Source organism: Corvus kubaryi, unplaced genomic scaffold, assembly GCF_017639235.1.
Source record: "Corvus kubaryi isolate FWS band 111438036 unplaced genomic scaffold, C.kubaryi_AGA036_p1.0 37385, whole genome shotgun sequence".
In the NCBI taxonomy this organism is placed as follows: Eukaryota; Metazoa; Chordata; class Aves; order Passeriformes; family Corvidae; genus Corvus; species Corvus kubaryi.
Genome location: NW_024581127.1, coordinates 31,711,087 through 31,733,317, shown reverse-complemented (window position 1 = coordinate 31,733,317; position 22,231 = coordinate 31,711,087). Strand labels below are relative to the sequence as shown.

The 22,231-nt window shown below is 39.0% G+C and overlaps 1 protein-coding gene across 8 annotated transcripts in view; it reads left to right on the top strand.

The window, feature by feature from the left end:
- The window catches only part of FAM135B (family with sequence similarity 135 member B), a 271,697-nt gene that overhangs the window by 233,084 nt on the left and 16,382 nt on the right, over positions 1–22,231 (top strand). For all 8 annotated transcript variants that reach the window (XM_042036041.1, XM_042036040.1, XM_042036042.1 and 5 more), the window contains 5 exons: positions 9,820–9,973; positions 12,596–12,645; positions 15,428–15,583; positions 17,691–17,764; positions 20,873–21,027. In XM_042036041.1, the coding sequence (XP_041891975.1) occupies positions 9,820–9,973; positions 12,596–12,645; positions 15,428–15,583; positions 17,691–17,764; positions 20,873–21,027 (589 nt within the window). The remainder of the gene's footprint in view (positions 1–9,819; positions 9,974–12,595; positions 12,646–15,427; positions 15,584–17,690; positions 17,765–20,872; positions 21,028–22,231) is intronic.

Genomic DNA, 22,231 nt, shown 5'->3' with positions numbered 1-22,231 from the left:
TATATTTTTTTTTAATAAGCACTGGGGTGGAACTTCTCTGCCCATCTCTGAATTTTCTACATCTGAGCTTCTAGTTTAATTTTCCTTCATACAAAATCTGTGGAAAGCAAGAAGAATTTCTTGGGAATAGTGCATTATAAGAATGCAGAAGAGGGACTTTCTGCAAGGGCATGAAGTGATAGGACAAGGGGGAATGGTTTTAAGTGAAGGAGGGTAGATTTATATTGAATATTAGGAAGACATTGGTTCCTGTGAGAGTCATGAGGCACTGGAACAGGCTGCCTAGAGAAGCTGTGGATGTCTCAATCCTGGAAGTGTTCAAGAGGAGGCTGGTTGAGGCCCTGGGCAGCCTAGTCCAGTAGAAGGTGTGGCAGGGGTTTGGAACGGAATGACCTTTAAGGTCGCTTTAAACTCAAACGATTCTGTAATTCTATAACATCAAGATCTGAAGTAGAGGGGATGAACTGTGCTCCAAAAATTCCTGTTTCTCTCTGTGTGCTATGAAGGGAGACCAGGGTGATGAGCTGAGATGGACATGTTTATGATCTAAATATAAAAGATTTGCTAGACACTAATCTCACCATTCTTTTGTAAGCAAACTAGGACATGTATTAGAGTTTGATCATTAATCCCTATGTAATTCACTGCACATTTTTGTAAACAAAGCCAATAATGTTCTATAAAATCCCGGGAATTTTCTTTTTTTAATTATTTAGCTATTTATTCATATACCTAATATCAGACAGTATACAGCATTGATATAAAGAGAAATACTCTGCCACCTTCTAACCTGTAGGATTACATAGCATAAAACCATCTCCACCCCAGCCAGAGCCACAGCTGAACACATCCTTCTGTGTTGCTAGGCATAAAAGTTGTATCAAAACATTTTTGACATTTTCTGATGTCCTGAATGCCAATTGTAGTGGCACAGTTGTGTTAATATCATTGAACAAGGTCTACCTTTTTTTATATGTGTGTGTACATACAGGTGGGAGAGACAAAAAGATGTTAACAAGTGTTCTTTTAAAAACTGACTGGTTTTATGCTGCTGCCTGCAGTGATGAGTAATAACAAGGCAGCTCTTCAGCTCAGGGGTCCTTGTTTGATCACAGAAACAGGAGTGGATTTGCTTTCCTTATCTGTGAGTAGGCAGCATGGACTCCCTGTAATCAGAAAGGACAATGTATTAAGGACCTTTTTGATGTCTCCACTGTGTTATTTTTGTTTAGGAGATCAGAATTTGCACCATAAGTGTGTATGTATTAATAAATGTTTAATTTAAAATTACATATAAAGACCAGCTTTAGATAGATAGGAAGATATTTATATAAATCTATGTATCTAATCTGCCCCCCTTTTTTTGCATAAAAAATTATTCTCAAGTATTTTGGGTTTTTTTTCCCCATAAAATTGTAATTATTCAATGTTGCTGTACCATCTCTTAGCCAAAGGATATCGCAGTGTCCTTTGTGAATGTTCCTTACACAGACTCTTAGTAATAACAATTTGAAGATATGGTCTAACATGTCATTTTCAGACACAGATGTACCAGAGGGAAAGAAAAGCACGCCCAAAGGATTGTAGTGAATAGGGTGACATCAGGCTGGCAATGCAAATAGCGGGATTCTGCAGGGCTCCATCCTTGTCCCAGTTCTCTTCAGCATCTTTATTAACAGCTGGAATGCAAAGCTCAAAGGAATACTAAGTAAATTTGTTGATGACACTAAATTGAGAGGAGCTGTTGACTCCCTTGAGGGCAGGGAGGCCCTGCAGAGAGACCTCAAGAAATCAGAGATGGGCAATAACCAACTGTATGGAGATTAACAAGGGCAAATGCCAGATTTTCCACCTGGGATGGGGCAGCTCTGGATGTAGGGACAGACTGGGGAATGAGAGGCTGGAAAGCAGCTCTGGGAAGGGACGTGGGGGTCCTGGTCAATGGCAAGTTGAATAGGAGTCAGCAGTGCCCTGGCAGCCAGGAGGGCCAACCCTGTCCTGGGGGCATCAGGCACAGCATCACCAGCCGGGCAAGGGAGGGTGTCCTGCCCTGCTCTGCACTGGGGTGGCCTCACCTCAGGTTCTGGGGGAAGTGTTGGGTGCCACAAGGTGAGAAAGATATAAGGCTATTGCAGAGTGTCCAAAGAAGGGTTATGAAAATTGTGAAGGTCTATGAAGGTAGTGAAGGGTCTAGGGGGGAAGATACATGAGAAGCAGTTGAGGACGAGGAATTGTATTCAATAATCCTGATGGGTCTCTTCTAAATCAAAAGATTCTATGATTCTATGACACAGGATTCATACAACTTTTCTTGTGCCAGATGATTCAGTGCTCATCTTGGAAGAAGGATGCCTCGTGTCAGACACTGCTCTGACTTTCATGAGACATTTTCCCCAGTGCTTAATTTACTGCTAAAGCAATGTTTTTACAGCTTTAATTTTCTGTATAGTGATGTATAACCCTAGAGATCAGGGGGAGAAAAAGGATTTTTTCGCCTTCTTATTTATCATAATCAGAATTTTTCAAAAACTTCAATAGAATACCCTATTTGTGCTTTTACATGAAGAACCATTGTGATTGTAGACACTTGTGATTATACATAGGATGTAACATAACCTCCAGTCACTAGGTTCAGTTTTTAAAGTGATGAGGGAAATAGGCTTCAAACAATTGCATAGAAATTAAAAAAATGTGTAATGTACCCTAAAGGAAAAATCTGGAAAAAACCCCACAAGAAACCAAATCATCTGCGCATGAAAGAAAGTATTTTGGGGTTTCTTTTCAACCTTTAAATTCTACAATATATTGCTATATGACCGTTATCTTGATGAAAAAGAAAATAAGAAAAAAGCCAGAAGTTTTATTTTAAATGAAAAATCTTTTTTTCTTCTAGGCAGGTCAGTATGAGACATTTGGAACATGGTCAGTGTTTTTTCTCCTAGAATAACTTTAAGGGAAATCAGTGTAATCTGTGAAACATTTTTGCTTTACTAGAATTGTATTTTTAGATGGTAATTTTCCTGAAAAATACTCTCCTGGCCACTTCTTCCTTGGCCAATTGTAAGTAATACAGCCTGCATTTAGAACAGTAACTTATAGTATTGAAACAATAATCATTAGAGCTGACCAGGAGAATTCTCTTCTACCTGTTCAAAGAATGCTCTTTTTCAGGCCTGATGGTACCTATTTTTCAAGGGTATCAAGTAAAAAACTTCCAAACTGCTAATTTTCTACAAAGTGTAAATTATCACTGAACCTGTCACTAAATCTGACTGCAATGTCAAATATTTTTCCTACTGCTCTTTTATCCCAGGGGTTTTGACAAAATAGCTCTAACTTTTAGAGGTAATATAAATGTCAAATTGTATTTATGAAATACCAACCTACATTTTCTTACATAACAGATTTAGTGAGAGGCATAACATAAATAGTTCTATATATTGTCAATGCCTTTCTAATTATTGTCCTTTATTGAAGCTTTGGATTAGTGTTATTAGTGTCACTGAAATAGAATTTAAATATATTATAATGATTTTACTTTTATTTTAGAGCTTTGGATAATGAACCATCATAGCAAATACAGACTAGTAAATCAATACAGGCTCTCCTTTTCTATGCAATTTAATAAGTTGATAGAATATATACATTCAAGTGCATCCTAGTTATATATATCTATTTATCTTAAATGTTTGGTCCTTGGTTTTACTTTTTAAAATGGAAAATATTAATTTTCCTAGTTGTCCATAACTGTTCCTCCCATAAGCATGCTGTCTTCCTGTTAGTGAATGTTAGAGGAAAGAGGTTTACAGGAGCTGGTTTATGTGGGTGTCACCTACCCTCAAGAACATTCTGTGTTCGCATATCTGCTGTTGACAGATGAAGAACAGAGATGAACAGATTTTCTGCCAGATAGGACCAAGATTTGTGTATCACGTCTGTTATATGTAGTCTGTAGTTGCTTAATAAAAATAAAAATAATGAAAATATTCCAAATTCCAAAACTGGGCTGAGAAGAAACAGTGTCACCACAGAATGGCATCCACAGTTTGGCAACTGTGGGCTTCCATGTCTTTAAACTACAGGGGTTTTTTTAGATTTGCTGATAATTTTTCACTGCCTGGCACAGGGATTTAGAAAATGTTTGTATTGATGAATGAATTAATGAGGGGGAGTTGTTTGGGTTTGGCATTTTTTCATAGCTGAATGGAGATGTAAATAGACATATACATATACACACATATAGAATCGTTAGGGGTGGAAAAGACCTTTAAGATTATCAAGTCCAGCTGTCAACTCAGCACCACCATCACTTTCATCATTAACTCATGTCCTCAAGTGCAACATCTACAGGAATTTTGAACACTTGCCCAGGGACAGTGATTCCACCACTTTCCTGGGCAACCTGTTCCCATGCTTGACAACCCTTTCCATGAAGAAATCTTTATTAATATCCAGTCTAAACCTCTACAATGATTACATGTGTATAAATTTGTTATATATATATACACCATATATATTTATAAAAAAATATTCTTAGTCAACCCAAATGCAGAATTTTTGCTTTGTTTTGTTTTGGTTTTTTGTTGATTGGTTGTTGTTTTCCTCATGAAATATCATCATTAAAAGTTTTTCATTTTAAATAATCTAGATTATTTTTTTCTCTTTAATATAATTTCTGTCATAAGAATGGCTCAAAAGATATTCTTTTCCTCTTTAGTTTTCTCTGAGTGTTCATTTTAACATATTTACATGATAACCTCTTTAAGACAAAAATAATTTCTGACATGCAACCAGTTTCAGAAAATGGAGTAAAAACTTGTCCTGCTCCCATCACTGCTCAAGCACTTTCACTAATGAAGTGGAAACACTAAAGTTTTAGCTCACGACATAACTGTAATTTAATTTCCAACCACCAAATAACAGGAAATCTCCTATCTTAGAAAACAGCATCCAAAGTAGAGAGTAAAGCCTTGGTCCTTGATTTTGAAGCCAGAATAAAATTTTCATCTTAGGTAATCAAAATGGGCTTGCAGGCAAATGGGCAGATGCTGTGGACTCAGAAACTGCATTTATCTTGGGATGCTGAGATTTATCCCTCAGTTTCAAGCAGTTCTCTAGATCTTTCCCAGAAGCAGGTAAAGTAGGGTAGCTCTCTCTGCTACTGGGAAATATTTGGAGACTGCAAAACTTGTCTGTTTACACAGAAATGGCTTTTTAGTATATTGAAATTCCTGACAAACAATTCGAATCTGAATTGTGAAATGTGTTAAGAGTTAGATTAAACATGATTTCATTTACCAACTGTTAGTGCTGCTGTTGAACATAGTTGACATAGTTCATGAAATTGCTTTAATACAAAACAAATACAAGCTACTTAACTGTACATTACAAAGCATAAAATTCAGTTGGTACCTTTTGATATTAGACAGATGTAGTACACTGGAAGTGAATATCCACAAATTGTTCTCTGCATTTGAATAATGAATTGACGTGAACCTTATTTGATGAAGATGTTTGCTTTTTGCAAGTAATTTTCCTTTCTCTTGTTATAAAGGAAAAGTACATTTATAAAGCAATACAGTCTAATTATAGGAGGAATCTGTTGACTGATAAGAGCATTGCACAAGTAACCCATTAATTTAAAAGGCTGATTTACTTAAATGTATTCAGCAGGGATATTTCCAGGAGTGTTTAGTTTGTTTAGGGTTGTTGATATTGAAGGCTATTTTACTTGTCTGGGTAAATCTAGCAGAAGACCAGCTTAGAGGATAGATGGAAAAGGGTCAGTGATGGTCTAGTGTTGGGATCCAGCTTTGCACATCATGATCAGAGTGAACTGAAGCTTTTACATTTCCAAAACACTAGGAAGTAGTTTTTATCTTTCAATTGTCTAGGTTTTTCTTTATGTGATCATCTAGTGTGAGGTCTCCCTACCCGTTGCTGGGGATTTGGAAATAGATTACCTTTAAGGTCTCTTCCAACCCAATCCATTCTATGACTGTGATCTATGGTGATCACAGTTAACAGGGAAATGGAGAAATTAGGCCTATATGCCCAGGATTCTTCGTGAGAAAAAACCTTCAGAGCTCTTTAGCTGGAGAGAGTTTATGACCTTTGGAAGAAGTTATAGGAAACTCAGGAGGACTACAAGGGTGTTGTGAGGTTATTCAGGGAGAAAATTAGAACAGCAAAAGCTCAGGTAGAACCTAACTTGACTACTGCTTAAAAAATGCAAAATATTTGTATGAGCACATTCATAACAAAAGGAGGGCTAAGGCGAATTTCCATCCTGTATTGGATGAGTCTCTGGAATGCTTTTTTTTCCAATGTATTGACTTTTTGACCTATTTCCCTTTAATGATGTTTGCACAATGGAAGAAATTCTTTTGTGTCAGTACTACTAGCTTCTGTGCTGTCATCCATCTTTACTATCAGAGTACTTTTAGGTCTTAAGCCTTGAAGTGAGATTTGTCAGGCATTCATGTCCTACCAAAATTTTCAGAAATAGAAAAGGGCAAAAGCTAGAGATGCAGTCTACCATTACAGACAAAAGGGGTCTTGGAAAAAGAAATCTGCAGATGCGTTTTACAACCAGCATAGAAGAATCTGTCTACCTACTAACTAATGAAATTAAAATAACAGTAGGCCAAATGAATTAGCTCAACAGGTCATGAGAATCTTTACAAAGGAAACCAACATGTACTTTTACAATGGATATTACAAGCCCAGAGCAGCCATCAGGCTTTGTGAAAGGTGGGATTGTCAACTTCAGTATCATTTTTTGGTTTAATGAGAGTTTTGTCTTAACCAGAAGCAAACCAATATCTATCATCCTGAGTTGAGAAACCTGGAAAGCTGAGCACTTTATAGTTGTTTAATGGGTCAGAGCCACTGTTTCTCCTGAGTGTTGTTTTTACAGCAGTGTTTTCCCTTAGAGCAGCACGTGACATTTGTTACCAAACTTGATTTGTTAGTATTGTAGTCTGAGTCCCCGTTTCAGGCTATTGACAAGGAAATAGGGGAACACCTGAATAATTGCACAGAAGAGGAAATTAAAATAGCAAATGTGAAAGGTCTGCAATTTTTAGACCATCCCAAAGGACATTTCTTGACATTTCTCAGCTTACTGAGCAGTGATGGATAAGCTGATTTAGCTGCAGCAGTTTATAATGGCATCATCTGACAGATGCCTGCCCTGCTGGGGTCCCTGCAGATGAGGATGCACAGACCTTAGTTCACATTAGTTTAAACTGTCCCTGAGGTGGGTTTAATAATCTCTGTAATGTCCTGCTCTGTATCCAGAGATATGTACATGTGTGTGTGTGTGACAACTTTCAGAAGAGGCAGTCCTGTGAGAGCAGTAATGTCTTTAAGTCACTGAAGAACCAGAAATTTGGAGCATGTCGCCTTTTTTCTGTCACACTCACTTTCCACCTCGACAAAAAGATTTTTCAAATTGGGATGGATGTTCCCACTAAACAACAGGGTTTAAAAGCCAGTTGCCATTTAATAGAATTTCATCAAAATGCTTAGTGATATGCCCTCTTACTCCTGCACAGCACAACCTGGTCTGTGCAGCGTGGTTGCTCTCATGCAATGGCATTCTCAAAGCACAGCACCTTTCTTTGGCACAGACACTCTTCCCAGAGAGCTGGAACAGGAAGAGGAAAGAGAGCTTGGAGCAATGTTTTCAGCTCTCTATTCACACAGGTACACCATCCATATCTTACAGTAATTTGAAGAAAGTTTACATTGAAATGGAGAGAAATGCTAGAGAAAATTTTACTTGCCTGTTGTGGTTGTACTCAGTGCTCCTAATTCTGTGTCTACAGTGTAGAACATGTACAATTGTCCAGTGTAAATCAGCTGAGGACAAATTTTAAAAAGCACCATAAGATAGGAAACAAACGCTAAAGAATTTAACACTGGACTAATTGAGTAATATTTTGAACGCCTTTAATTCACACAAGTTTTGAACCCACTTGCAGGTGCATTTTCCTATTACTTTTTATGTTTATGCTATAATCTATGCCAAGGAATGGCTGAAAATAGACCTATTAAAGTGTAGTCATGCACAACACCATGTTATAGCATTCATATAAACTATGAAATTAACTCACTTTCTTCCTTCTGCTCATCAGTGTAGCATTTAAATGCCAGAATAATTTTTACCTAAAAAAAGGAATCAGCATTGGATAATAAAGGAGGGCATATTTTCATGACATTGTACATCAATCCACTTCCAATTTTCTATTGTTTTGAGCAGCATTTCTTTATGCTCCCTTTTTTGTTTTGGCCATGGTGAGAGTAAAAAATATTCATGCTGAGGCTGGAGATTTTGAAACCTTTGAAGAACATCCAACTCTGTCAATTATCATCAGCTGTTTTTCTGCAGGTCTGGAGAGCATTTCCTTTTGTGCCTACCACAGAATTCTAGTTAACTTCTTGAAGATTTGCATGAGAAGCTGAGGGAAACATCCTGGCTCAGGCCAAGAGTTGTGAAATACAGGTTTTAGGGAAGTCAAAGGGAGAAAAACACAGGAGATGCACTGGTGTGTGGTTGGTTCTTCTCTGTTGCTCCTGGAGATGCATAGATTTGGGACCATCCAGAAAGGCAGTCAGCACCTGGCTGGCCTGTAGGAATTGTATTCTTATCCCAGGAGTGATAAGCAGTGTACTAAGTTGCAAATTGTCCATGTTTCACAAACCCAGGGATTAATAAGTAGTTCCATTTTAAACCTAAGCAGTGTAGCTTTCAAGTATCAGTAATTTATAGAAGCATCTTTTGACAAAAGTGGGAATTTCTGATTTATGGTACCCTAGTGAAAACTCAGCTTGCATTCTAAGTGTAAAAGTGTTGTTTGAGAAATATTTATAGTAAACATGCTGTGATCTGTCCTGTTACATTCTCCCACAAGAGATATACTAGCACAGACATTGATCCTGGAGTACAGAGTGGCTCATATTTGTCGATGGGATAGCAATGCCATCTACATTTGTTCACTAATACGGATAGCAAAGCATACCATGGTACCATCAAGCTATCACCTTTGCAGGAGGTGATAAGGAGGGAAAAAGAAAGTGAATGTAGCCATCTTTATAGTTCTTTCCACCCCTCCCCTCCAGCTGAGAGGGTGTATTTTGCACAGCACTCTCTGTGTTGTGGGGAGAGACATTGGCTTCATGGTGGGACATGTGGGATGGACAGAGATAGATTACTCTGTTGGATTGTTTGGTCTGAGGGTCTTTGCGTGTGACAGCCTTGCTGAGACCTAATGCTTTTGTTATGGTTTGGGCAAAATGAACATGTAGGATGAGATACTGTTGGATTACACATCTAGCTAGTTGTGTGGCTGGGAGATTGGGATGGTTAAAATCTCTTTGGTGCCATCTGCTTGATTAGAATTGAAGAATCACAGAATGGCTTGGGTTGGAAGGGACCTGAAATACCATCTAGTTCAAATCCCTTGCCATGGGCAGAGACACCTTCCACTAGACCAGGTTACTCCAGGCCCCATCCAACCTGGCACTGAACACTCCCAGGGATGGGGCAGCCACAGCTTCTCTGGAAAACCTGTGCCAGGACCTCACCACCCTCACAGTAAAAAATTTTGTTCCTAATATTGTGTGTAAACCTACACTGTTTTAGTTTAAAGCCATTACCCCTTGTCCTATCACAATATACTCTTGTAAAAAGACATGAATCCACATCTGGGTGGAGACTGTCCACAACTGGGTTTTTGTGAAAACCTGTTGCACAAATGGAGACCATGAATTTTAATTTCTGTACTTTATTTTCTTGACACTTTTGCTACACAGGGCAGCTTTTATGTCCCATCTGAAAACTGCATGCAGCATGCATACAAGTGGCATAAGGATCTCTGTCTTCTGCTCTTGAATGCTCAAAGGGGTCTTCACACGTACTACACCCTCATAATGAATGAGATTCCTGATTTACCACAGCTGAAGCTGGGTAAGTGAAAAGACATTTAAAATCATTGAATATTTTAGAGTGCTGCATTTTTAAACACACACTTTAGTACCAAAATTCTTGGTCTGTTCAGAGACTTCAAGGGATTTTCAGCTGTGTTGTCTGATTAGTGTTTATTTTTGCATGCTGTTAAAGATGACTGACTCCTCAGCTTATGTGAATCCTTTTATAGGATGTGGCCTGATGTGTAGATGGATAAAATATTTTGATACGTTTCTCAGAATACTTCCCTTTCAGTGATTTTTGGCCTCAGCTGCATTTTGAAAATTGTAACTTCCAGTTCTGAATGGCCATGAACTCTTGGAAAGACTCTTAATATATTTTTTTCTCTTGAGCAAACGTTTTTTTATAATTGAAAAGAAAAATCTGAACGGTGATGCAAATGGGTTTCTTTGTAACTTGCAATATATTTCTCCCCTGCCAATTACAACTTGCTCTTCAAAATTATTCTGATTTCCTTTCTAATTCAATTTTTTAATAGATTTTCTGGTTTTTTGGCAGAAGGTTTTTTTGGCTGGTCAGGCCTGTCGGGTTTAATGTGCAAGTGCAGGCTGGCTGGATTTGCAGGATGGAGCTCTGTAATTTGTGTTTAGTAATCTATGTAATGAGAGCATGAGGACCTATGAAAATGAGACTCATTCCTGACTAAATCCTGCTTTCTCACCTGTTTCTTCGAATTAAAGGAATGTGGCTCATAATTTCACATTTCACATTGTGTCTTTGTATTTCTGTGGTGTGCAGGTTTTGAAGTTATCAGTTTTGTTATGTTGCAGAGATAATTACATTAGGAGTGTTGATTGCATTGGCCAGCAGGTTTTAAAAGGGAGTAAAATTTTCCAGTATAGTTCTTGTATATAAGAACTATCAAACACAATGCATTGTGCTTCACTCATGGACTTGATAGATCCTGTTTGCCACTTCATGTCTTGTTCCCCAACATCTATTTCCCTTCAAGACAGTCTAAAAGTCATAGGTAAGTGATACCCTGTGTTATTCAATTCAACTACAAGAGAAAAAAACCAAAAACCAACATTTTAATTTGCAGTTTACGAGCTCTGAGACAGACTAGAACATGCAACAAAACTGCTTTATGGATCTTGGTTAACAGGTATAGATAATAGATGATTTATGGCTTGCCCAGACAGGGTTATAGGTTGTGAGATAGCGGAGTTATGCATGGAGTCACCACAACGCCAGGACCACCCCAGAGCACATAATGATGTTCTAAACACCATTTGTCTGGTATTGAAAGGAACACTGGTACTGAAGCAGGCACTTCAAATGTACTTCTTGTAATGCATGAAAATTTGCTAAATGCAAATACCCTTTTTAGCGTCTTCAGCAGAGTACTATTTGCATCATTTTATTCAGAGTCTGAAAATCTACTAAAGATTTGGTTTTAAGGCTGATCTTCTGACACCTGTTGCAAAACTCAGTAAAATTATGGGGTGTAAGATTCACGCAGTAAGACAAATATAAATCAAATTTTTATATCTGTGCCTTACGTTCATTAGGGTGAAACATCCCCATTTAAAAATATGTTGTTTGACACAGGTAGTGCTTTCTAATTTGGCATGGCATAAACTACACCTTGTACTTGCTATATTTCTCCACTGACCAGGGGAAAAATGTAAATGACTCATTCAGTTGTACCATCTATATTGGTCATATTAATCTCATAAGTTTTTACAGAAGGTTAAGATAAATCCAAGAATATAAATCTCTGCACATTTCCTTAATTCTTGGTTTTTTTCTAGCTCCCTGAGTACTATATTTAAAAATAAAGTAGCTTACTTTAGACATTAGAAGTGGGAATGGTTATTTCTCAAATTTTACCAGCTAAGATTGCATCCTTTCAAGGCACTTGGTCTATCCTTTCCCATTTATTAGTGCTATCTGAGAAGGGACATTTGGGGATTTGGAAGGGGATTGTTCTGTGAGTTATTCTGCTTTGTTCATGCTTTGTTTCTTAATGGACACCATTAGAAAAATCCGCATTGCAAAATCGAGCTGCCAAAGTTGGAGAGTTGATCAATGTCCTCCTTTGCCTGATAGTCTGCGGTGCATTTAATATGGGGTGTCCCTGTGCTGGGTTGTCTCAGGAATACTTCAAAACCCTGCTGCTCGCAGTGGTGAGGTAATTCCAACTTCACAGGGCAGTACAGAGATGCCCAATCTTTTACTAGCCAGGATTTGATGTTGTTACACAGTCCGCAGGGACAACTGTTACACAGCACAACAGGGACAACTATTCCTTGGACATCATTTGCTCAGACTCTGTATTCCGTTCTACAGTTGGCCATAAATACCAGAGGCTAAAAATCAAACTTTTAGTAAAAGAGAGTAAACAAAAATCCAAATTATGTTGTCTTTGTCGCCACAAAAACAACAGCTTCTACTGGTTTAGTGGTCCAGGTTGCATAAGCAGAAGTTGCACCTGCACCAGTGCAAAGTGGATTGCAAAGTGCCCACACCCAAACAGAAACTTGTCTGTCAGGCAAGGATACCAAATTACCAATTTCTCTCATGAATAAACAGCAGAGCATTAATATTTCACATCCACTGTTCTCAAACCTGATGTCTTTCTTTGTGTTTTTTCCCCAGAGGAGCTATCTGTGGAAGAGACATTATCCCAGCTTTGTATGGAGCTGCAGGTATTTCCTTCATCAGAACCTGCCCATATGTTTTTCAAGTCTATTTTTCAAGTGCTCTGAGACAGCCCAGTCATGTATCAGAGCAGGGAAAAAGGGAATTTGGTGCCGTCAGAAAGTTTGTTGACTGTTTCTCTTCCACCAACTATTTCACATAACTTTGGTTCCGTCTAAAATGTTCCTGTCACTTTTAACAAGTCACCAGCTGGATTGTTCTAACATCCTTCAGTAAGCCTAGCTCTGAGTATCAGGATGACAAAAAAAATTATTTGGGGTAGGTTGCAATTATAGCTTTTCTGCTGACAGGAGAAAAGATACTTTGGCAGGTTGTACAACCATATATTTTCAAATAAAAATACCTAAATATGTTTGGAAGCTCATGGGGGAAAAAAAAGTGATTTTGGCACAGAAGTGACAGAACTACTCTCTTGAACTTGCTTCTGCCAAGTTTATTTCAAGTGAGACAAAGATAAGTCATCAAGAGTGCCAGGAAGAAATGCAAGCACCCGCTGATCACTGGAAAAAGTGTTTTAGAATCAGAGATTTCATATATTTTATTTATCATAGGATCATAGAATCATTAAGTTTGGAAAAGACCTCCAAGATCATGAAGTCCATCCTTTGACTGAATATCAGCCTGCCCAGTAAACCATATAAATAAAGTGCCACTTACTCATTTTTTGAAAAATTCCAGGATTGGTGATTCCACCACTTCCTTGGGGAAGTGAATTTGGTAACAATTAATGGAGGGAAGATGGGTCCAAACCAAATGAGAAGTCCATTTACACTCCTGCTACAAATTGTGAGCTAATCTTTGTCAGCCATGGCTTGAAAACTGCTTCAAATGACAAATTTATTAGTTTTAAGTCCTGACTTGGACACTTTGAAGGAAATGTGATTTCATATAAAATTGACTTAGAGTAGCATAATTTACTGGGCTCATCTCTACTAGATTTAGAAGCTGTTAAGGTTATAGGACAGACAACACAATCTAGAGTCTCCTCTAGACTAATTTTCGGTGCAGTAAGACTCTCACAATTAGAAATAGCCCCTTCCTTCCTTCCTTCCTTCCTTCCTTCCTGCCTTCCTGCCTTCCTGCCTTCCTGCCTTCCTGCCTGCCTTCCTGCCTTCCTGCCTTCCTGCCTTCCTTCCTCTATGACAAATTCAAATATTTGACAACCAATAAACTAGAAAAATAGCTATCACACACCTAAGATGATTTGCATTAATAATGCATCTCCCTTGAAGACTGAGCCTTCAGTTTATGATGTAAGGAACAGCTTACTGACTTAACAAATGAAAAATTAATGTTGACATACAGCATATAAAATTGGGTGCCATAAATAAAATCATGCCCTGACTCTGCAAAGGGAAATGTTTGGGCAGGATCTTTTGTTTCCCAGTATCCCCCCGGTTTTACCCGTACCAGAATGGATGCTGGAGCTTGCACCATTTTGGACAAGTGATTAAAACAGAACAGCATCCATACAGTGTAAACACAATATCTGTTTTATCCACACACAGATTTTCTCTGCTTCTCTCACACACAGACAATTTGCTTTTAATTGTGGCTTAGTTTGCAGTGTCACCAATCTGCTAACTACCTGCATAATAAAATGCAAAAAATAAGCAGGCTTTCGGCTAGAGTGCAGTCCTAACCAAAAAAAAAAAGAAAGACCTGGTGAATAACATGGAGGTAAAATGCAATGTTGGTGTCTCATTAAAGAAATTAGCAAGTTGACAAGTTAAGAGAGCTGGGTTTGTTCTTCCTGGAGAAGACTCCAGGGAGAAAATTTAACACCTTCCAGTACCTAAAGGGGGCTACAGGAGAGCTGGAGAGGGACTTTTTACAAGGGTGTTTAGTGTTAGGACAAGTGGGCATGGTGTTAAACTGGCAGAAGGCAGGTTTAGGTTAGATATTAGGTAGAAATCCTTTATTGTGAGAGTGGTGAGACACAGGCACAGGTTGCCCAGAGAAGCTGTGAATGCTCCATCCCTGGGAGTGTTAAAGGCCAGGTTGGATGGGGCTCTGAGCAACCTGGTCTAGTGAAAGATGTCTCTGCATATGGCAGGGAGTTGGAAGAAGATCTTTAGCCCAACCCATTCTAGGACTGTATGATTCCGTGAAATTGAGAAACCAGGAAGTTTGGTGTGCAGAGACTTTGCTTTCTCATACAACTTTAGCACAGAGCTGGAGGGCAAACAGAGCCCCAGCATGTTCTCGTGTGGGACATGGGCAACAGCACAGCCTGGGCTGTCTGTTTTCATCATGTGCTGAGGATGCAGTGTTTTGGTTTGAGGTTTCTTGTTTGGTTCCCCCTCAGTCAGTCATCTGTATCCTAATGTGACATGGCTGAGAGGGCTCCTTTTGCTAACAGATCCCGGCCACGGCTTATTATTTCAGAGCATTCAGCACCATCTGGTGGATAATTTGGAACCCACATGCTTTGATGTTTTTTCCCCCCAGTTACTACACTTGCAGTAAAGTGTCTGCAAAAAATTATCTGTTCCCACTTCTTGCTCTCTAATTGCATAGCTGAGACCCTTTGCTCCAAAATATGTGATTTTAAAGAGGAAAAGAAAATGTCTCACCAGCTTTATTTGGAGTAAAATAACTGAAAATGGTAGCTTTAGTAATAATAGTCCTAAATCAAGAGAAATTTTTCTTGAAAAAATTCAAGAAATTTTCTTGTTGCTGTTGTTCCTAGAAGGACTTAATCTGATTTATGAACTGATTCGTTTTCGTAGTGCTTTTTGATCTCATAATTTCCTTTCTCTCCTCCAGCTGCTGAGCAATCCAGAGAAGATAGCAGAACAGATAAGCAAGGATCTCACCTGGCTTTGCTCTCACCTCCTGGCCCTATGGACCCAGTTCCTAGAGGTGGCAACACTCCATCCAGAAGTCACAGCTTATCTGACTCAGGAACATCACATGCTAAGGGTAATGTTAAGAAGTTAAAAACAAGTTCAGTAATGGTCACCTTCTGATAAACATCGGAGATTTATTTGGATATATATTTCCAATGCAATTCTGCCTCTATGACTATTTACATGGAATGGGGTGAGCATAACAACAGTTGAAGAGGAGGGGAAGAAGAGGTGAAGCCAAGGATTTGAAATTACAGATTTCAATTTCTGGAATAAAGACTGTTGACTTTGTGTGACCCAAGATCCTATGTAAAATGAGTAGACTTTGAACACCAGGATCAGACACAGAACAGGAGGTGGGTGGGAAGGGGTAAATGTCACCTATACTTGATAGATATCTGTAAATCATAAACACTTGTTTTAAAAAACCCAAACATCACAGTGACTAATAAAAGGAATATGATTTAATCTCTACTGGTTTCACAAAACTAGCGTAAGGAATATGGGTTTGTTTTCTTCACTGTCATATATACAGCTATTTGCCTTTCTCACAGTACAGTGCACACAACAAAATATTAATATTGTTGATGTTGAAATTGCTTCTTGTACCTGGTAATAAAGACGGCACAAAACCACTCATCATTTGAGCGAATGTTGTCAGATCTGCTTATCTGATTATTTCAGCGAGTGCTCTGTCTTCCATCAGGATGTTCTTGGTTATTGACCAGACACCAGTTCAGCACATCACCTGAGCTGAACTCAAAGTCTGATCTAATCATTAGAGAAGGGACAGTAGAGAAAAGGGCAGGATTCACCTTGCATGCATTAGGAGTGTACAATATAGGTATCGACACCTCAGCTTTTTGTTTTACACCTGTCAAAGTCAGTGGAGGTCAGAGTGACCAGGACAAGTCTCCCCTGGAGCTTGCAAAAATAGGGCATAAAATTCAGGAAGAAGTGGCTGAGTGCCTGATGCTGAAACTCCCCTGGGTTGTGTGACAAGGTCTCCCTTGCCTCTGAGGGTACCTGGGTGGCTTTCAGCCAAAGGACTCAACTTTGTATGCTCCCAGCTCCAGCAAGGTGAACCTCAGCCTGTGGTTTGTTCCAGCCTCGACTGATGCCAACTATCTTTTTGACCTCTGTTAAATTACGTAACTTTGTATGCTCTGGTTCCTGCCCATATAAACTGGGCGTAATTATACTTTTTCACCTCTGGAAAATGGTTTGAGAGCCTGAGATGAAAAATCCTACTGTTAGGACACAGTCTTTTTGAAGGGATGCTCGTCCTCTGTTCATAAAGGCTGTTTGCTAAAGCACAGCTGGGATTTAGGGAGATGCTGAGATGCTCTGACATATGCTTTTTGCTGCCATTTTCTGTCCCTGTAACAGAGGTCACTTTTACAATTATTATTAGGAATGTGTGGTCTGCAGTTTAACAGCTCAGTACATTTGATTGCATATTATGCTTGATTCATTTAAACTAAAAGCTTATTCCAGGGCAGATGACAGCACTGAATTTTTTATAGCTTATTTCACAGTCTGTGCTCTGCCAGCCACTTCAGATCCATGGCTTTTTTGTAATTGATTATCCAACACTGAACAGATCCAATGTCCATGAAGGGATTAGAAGAGCTCTCAGTTTATAAGTATCATGACATAGGCAGGTGTGTTTCTACTGTGATAGGGCTTATTCTTCTCTGCACTGATATGTAAGGCTTTCTTTGCTGTCGTGGTAGTTTGAGAGTCCCTGTGGATGTTCCCATAGAAGAGATGGTCAATTATGAATTGTTCTAATTTAGTAAGTCATTCCACTACTGCTTTTTGCACAGTGGGAAAGGAATAAATCTTCCCCGCTTTAATACTACAGAGGAAAATGGTAAATTTGACAGCTTTTTAGAAAAGTAGCCAGAGGATGCAGATAACCAAACTTTGACTTATTGTCAAGGGACTCTTCTTACCTCAGAAGTAAGACGAAGTATTTTGTTGCATATTGCAGCAAAATACGCAACAACACCAGCTGCTTTGTGCTGGACTGGGAAAATGAAACAGAATTGAACTCTTTTTTAATGTCAACACTAAGGAATCTGGTCCTGATAATCACTGCTCAGTTCTTTGATGGCACTTGTCACCCTTCAGCAGATCTTGGGTTTAATTTGTGTGTGTCTCTTTCTCTCTCTCAGGTGAGGAGATTCTCAGAAGCCTTCTTCTACACTGAGCACCAGAAACCTGCTGTGCTCATGTTCCAGGAAGGCCTGTAAGTAACCCATTAACACTCACCTAACTCTGGTATGACTAAAAATTTACTTTAAAGTATTTTGCAATCAATAATGTGGTCTGTTTCTTCAGGGTATGAAGGAGTTTGGTTTGGGAGAGGTCAATGGCTCTGTTTTAGCTCTGTATTTTAAACCTATTGAAATGAATTTCAAAAGTAAGTGACTGATCAGGCAGGCCTCAGAAATAATTAATTTCAAGCTTCATATATATACATTTTACATATATATATACACACAGATATATACACACATATATACCAATCTTCAATTAACTTCCTAAACCAAATACACCAGATCCAGCACTTGTACTTTTAATAAGAAATACCTGTTGATAAGCAACAGCATTTACAAATTAGCTTTTTACCATCCCTAATATAGATTTTGGGGTAGGCAGTCATGGGTTGTTCTATTGTTTAGTCCAGCCCTACTCTCTCTAGCAGAAGGGATATTTAAATGTATTTAATTAAATTAAATAAATTAAATGTAGACAGGATCATTAAACAGGCAATGCAAAGCTGTGGATGTTGACTATATGCAGCAGTGAAGGGCAGGAATGGGGAATAGCACCATGTTAGCTGGAGGAAACATGGGTGTGATGTGAGCTCAGGGCTGATAAATAATTGACCAAGAACCAAACATGTAAAACAGACCAGGAAAACAAACATTGCACTGGGCTGCATTCATATGAATATGATCTAAACCATTCCAAGGTTAAGTATTTCTTTATGCTGGATGATTCCTACTTGTAACCAAACTGGGAAGTATGAGGAGCCAGTCTTAAAGCTACACCTGGGCAAATCCTGCCTTTGCCTTTCCTGAGTATCATCCAAGTGCTCCACTTGGGTTCATGGGCTAAAACCAGAGTTCAAAGAAAGATGCTCAGATTTGAATTTCTGAGTAATGAAGGTTATGCAGACTATTTGTCACCATGGGCAGACCACATTACCAGTGTGAAAGGGGCTGAGAAAGGCCATAACATCAGGTCCTGTCACAATGATGATTTTTAAGTGACACGTTTGCTTCTGACCTAGTGCAAAGGAGAAAATTGCTTTTCTCAGAGCTGTCATTGGGGACATTAAGGCTGATTCAGTGTTGATGGAAAGGGCCATAACTTCATTAGTGGCTGGGTTGTACAAGGCTGCCTTGCCAAATTAGAGCAACACCATGGCTGCAAGGGCCCAGCTGTTTCACTTGGTTCTCCCATGTCAGGATTTTAGTGAGCTGTGTACAAGGAAAACCCCTTGTCAAGATCCTGGGGTGAGGACACAGACACTCATGGCCCTGTTCAAACAAATATAACCCTGCACAGGGGGACGCCTAATTCCATGATGTGATTCTATTTCTCCAGGCAGCCACAGAAGTAGCCCATTTCCTACAGACAAATATAATGTTTTTCTCAGTGATTATCAAGGAGAGTAAGTAAAAAAACCCCAACAAACAAAATAGTTAAAAAATTAATTGGTCTGTGTAGAACATCTGATCTATACAGGCCTTGTGGCAGAGTTACGTTTTCTTTCTGAATTTGCCAGATGATGTAGTTGGAAAAACAGAGTCTTGTCAGAGTATTAATATTGGGAGTGGTAGTAGGGATTATCAATTGGGTCCACACAGTGTCCAGCTGAGAGCAGTGCTCAGTGTAACAGTGTGCTCTACAACCACCTCAAGCAGCAAGGTTTTTCCCCCCGTTTATTTTTTTTCCTTCTTACTGGACAAGAGCTGTTTTTTTGCCTCCCATGCTGTTGTCAGTTTGTGTGAGGCTGTGCACGTATGTACCTGGCAGCATTTGACTGCTTAGGCAGAAGAGGACACACCATTTCCAGTAGGCTGGGTATGGCACAGGTGGAGGCCTCTAGCAGGTGACATACCCACCCTAGATTTTACAGACAAAAATATTCCTCCTCACTCATTTTAATATCAATTATTCATCTTTTTCACAAGGGTAAGTAATAATCAGACAAGGGGTAATGGCTTTAAGATGAAGAACAGATTTGCTTTCAGCTGACTGTCTATGAAAATCTTTTTGCCTTACTCTTTGTATTTCATGTTTTCTCCATTTTTTGAGACAGATGTTTAAATAGGAAAGATCATCAGAAATGAAAATTATTGTATTTATTATAGCCAAACATGTATTCATCTGCCAGTTTAATGTCACATTCACTGAGGAGAGCCAGGTAGAATTTTGAGTGGCCCAAATGATGGAAACAGATGAGGGGCACAAAAAAAGCCAGAGAGGGTCTTTTTACTAGGACATGTAGTGATAGGACAAGGAGGAATGGCTTCTAACTGAAAGAGAGTAGATTTAGATTAGATATTAGAAAGAATTTTTTTTTTTCTGTGAAGGTGGTGGGGGTCTGGAATGGGTTGTTCAGAAATGTTGTAGCTGCCCCATCCCTGGAAATGTTCAAGGACAGGTTGAGCAACCTGGTTTGGTGGAAGGTGTCCCTGCCCATGTCAGGGGAGTTAGAACTAAATGATCTTGAAGGTCCTTTCAAACTCAAACCATTCTGTGATTCTATGACTCTGCCAAGAGACAGTGGCTGAATTAATGTGCCTTAGCTCTTCCAGATTAGTACATGTGTAAGATACCGCAGTGCTCTGAGGTCTGGTACAAGTGAGATAGAGGACTTACCATGCATCCTTCTTGGCTTTTTTCCTTCCTGTACTGCACAACCAAAGTTTTGATTATTGCCTCCTGCATCTGGGTTTTGAAACCCTGACCACAGCCAGAGTGACAGAGCTCATTTCCTGACCAGAAACCAGCTGAGTGATCCAGTCCCAGCCATCAGCTGAGACCCTTGGGAGGACAGCAATGGGCTATGGCAGATAACAGGAGCCTGTGGCAGTGGGATGTGGAATAATTTCAAAAACGCTGAGATTTTTCAGGAAGGGATTGTGCAAGTTGTAGGTATTTCTAACTGAGAGATGGAAACCTTCTAGAGTGCTGGGTACCCCCCATCATACAAAACCGCTTCCCTCTCCTTTTAAACACATTGGCTGTCCTCTGCCTGCATATCTGGGCTTGCAGGAGTAGTGGAGAAACAGCACAGTAACTACTCAACCACTCAATTTGTTTTGTACTTTGCTGCCAGGATCCAAAGCCACGCACAGATTTCTACAGAAATTCGTAATTCGGATTATTTCACCAGCATGCCCCCGCTGCCAGCAGAATGCCTGGACATCGATGGGGACTGGAACACGCTGCCAGTTATCTTTGAAGATAGGTACACAGACATGCCTTGCACAGGTGAGTGAAACACCACAGGGCACAGCTTCACGAGACAGCTTGAGCTGAGAGAGGTACTTCCCCAGCTCAGGATAAGTGATCTCACATCGCTTGGGCTCATGAGCTCAGAAGAAAGTGGGACCCCTTAAGTAACACAGCTGAATTTTAGTGTTTTCCCTAACAGCAGAGTATTTCTTTCACATTTTTCATCTTTAAATTAAGCTGGTTTTTTTAAAGAGCTGGAGGGAAAAATCAGATCTATTGGATTTTTGCTACAGTACTAATTTAAAGGAAAAACACTAGACTGATATCCCCAGTATGACATCTAGTGGTAAGAAATCTCAGAACAAAACCCCTCAATTTCAATGTAAAGCCCCACACTCCCCTGAAAGGCAGCATTGCCTTCCAAAAAATATTTTGCCCTTCAAGTATTCAAATCAAACTTTTAATTAAGAAATTATTTAGTTCCAGAGCTACTTAGTAAAACCTCGTAGCCTTTACTAGCTTATTCTTTTCACTCAACCATTAAGATTACCAAGGAAGTAATATGTATTAATATTATAGGTGTCCATAGTTTAGTGAATATAGCCTGTGATACAAAATCTTCACTCTTCCACAGTTATTCTACTGCCTAAATTTTGACAATGCTCATCAAAGGTATTTAAATTATTAAACCAAGTATTAAACTGATTCAAAGTAAGAGCTATACTATGAACAATGTTGAATGACACCAGGAGTACAGAGAAGTATCTATTTTGTTTTGCTTACCTACACTCTAAAAATTAGCAGTATAGGTACAGTTATACCAAGCAAAGTTTATTTATTAATATTGTTTTCTTTGCTTTAACTATAACTGCTCAGTGAGTGTAATTCTAGTTAAATGCACTCTGGCATGTACATTTGTAATATGCCTTTAATGAATATATAAATTTCATAATATAAATGTATAGAATAATATTTTAGACTTTAAATCCCTTTTTAAAATCTCACAATTCTTTGGGGTGATTTGTTGTATTCTTATAGATAATACTACTATCTTCCTTCCTTCCTTCCTTCCTTCCTTCCTTCCTTCCTTCCTTCCTTCCTTCCTTCCTTCCTTCCTCTCTCTTTCTTTCTTTCTTTCTTTCTTTCTTTCTTTCTTTCTTTCTTTCTTTCTTTCTTTCTTTCTTTCTTTCTTTCTTCCTTCCTTCCTTCCTTCCTTCCTTCCTTCCTTCCTTCCTTCCTT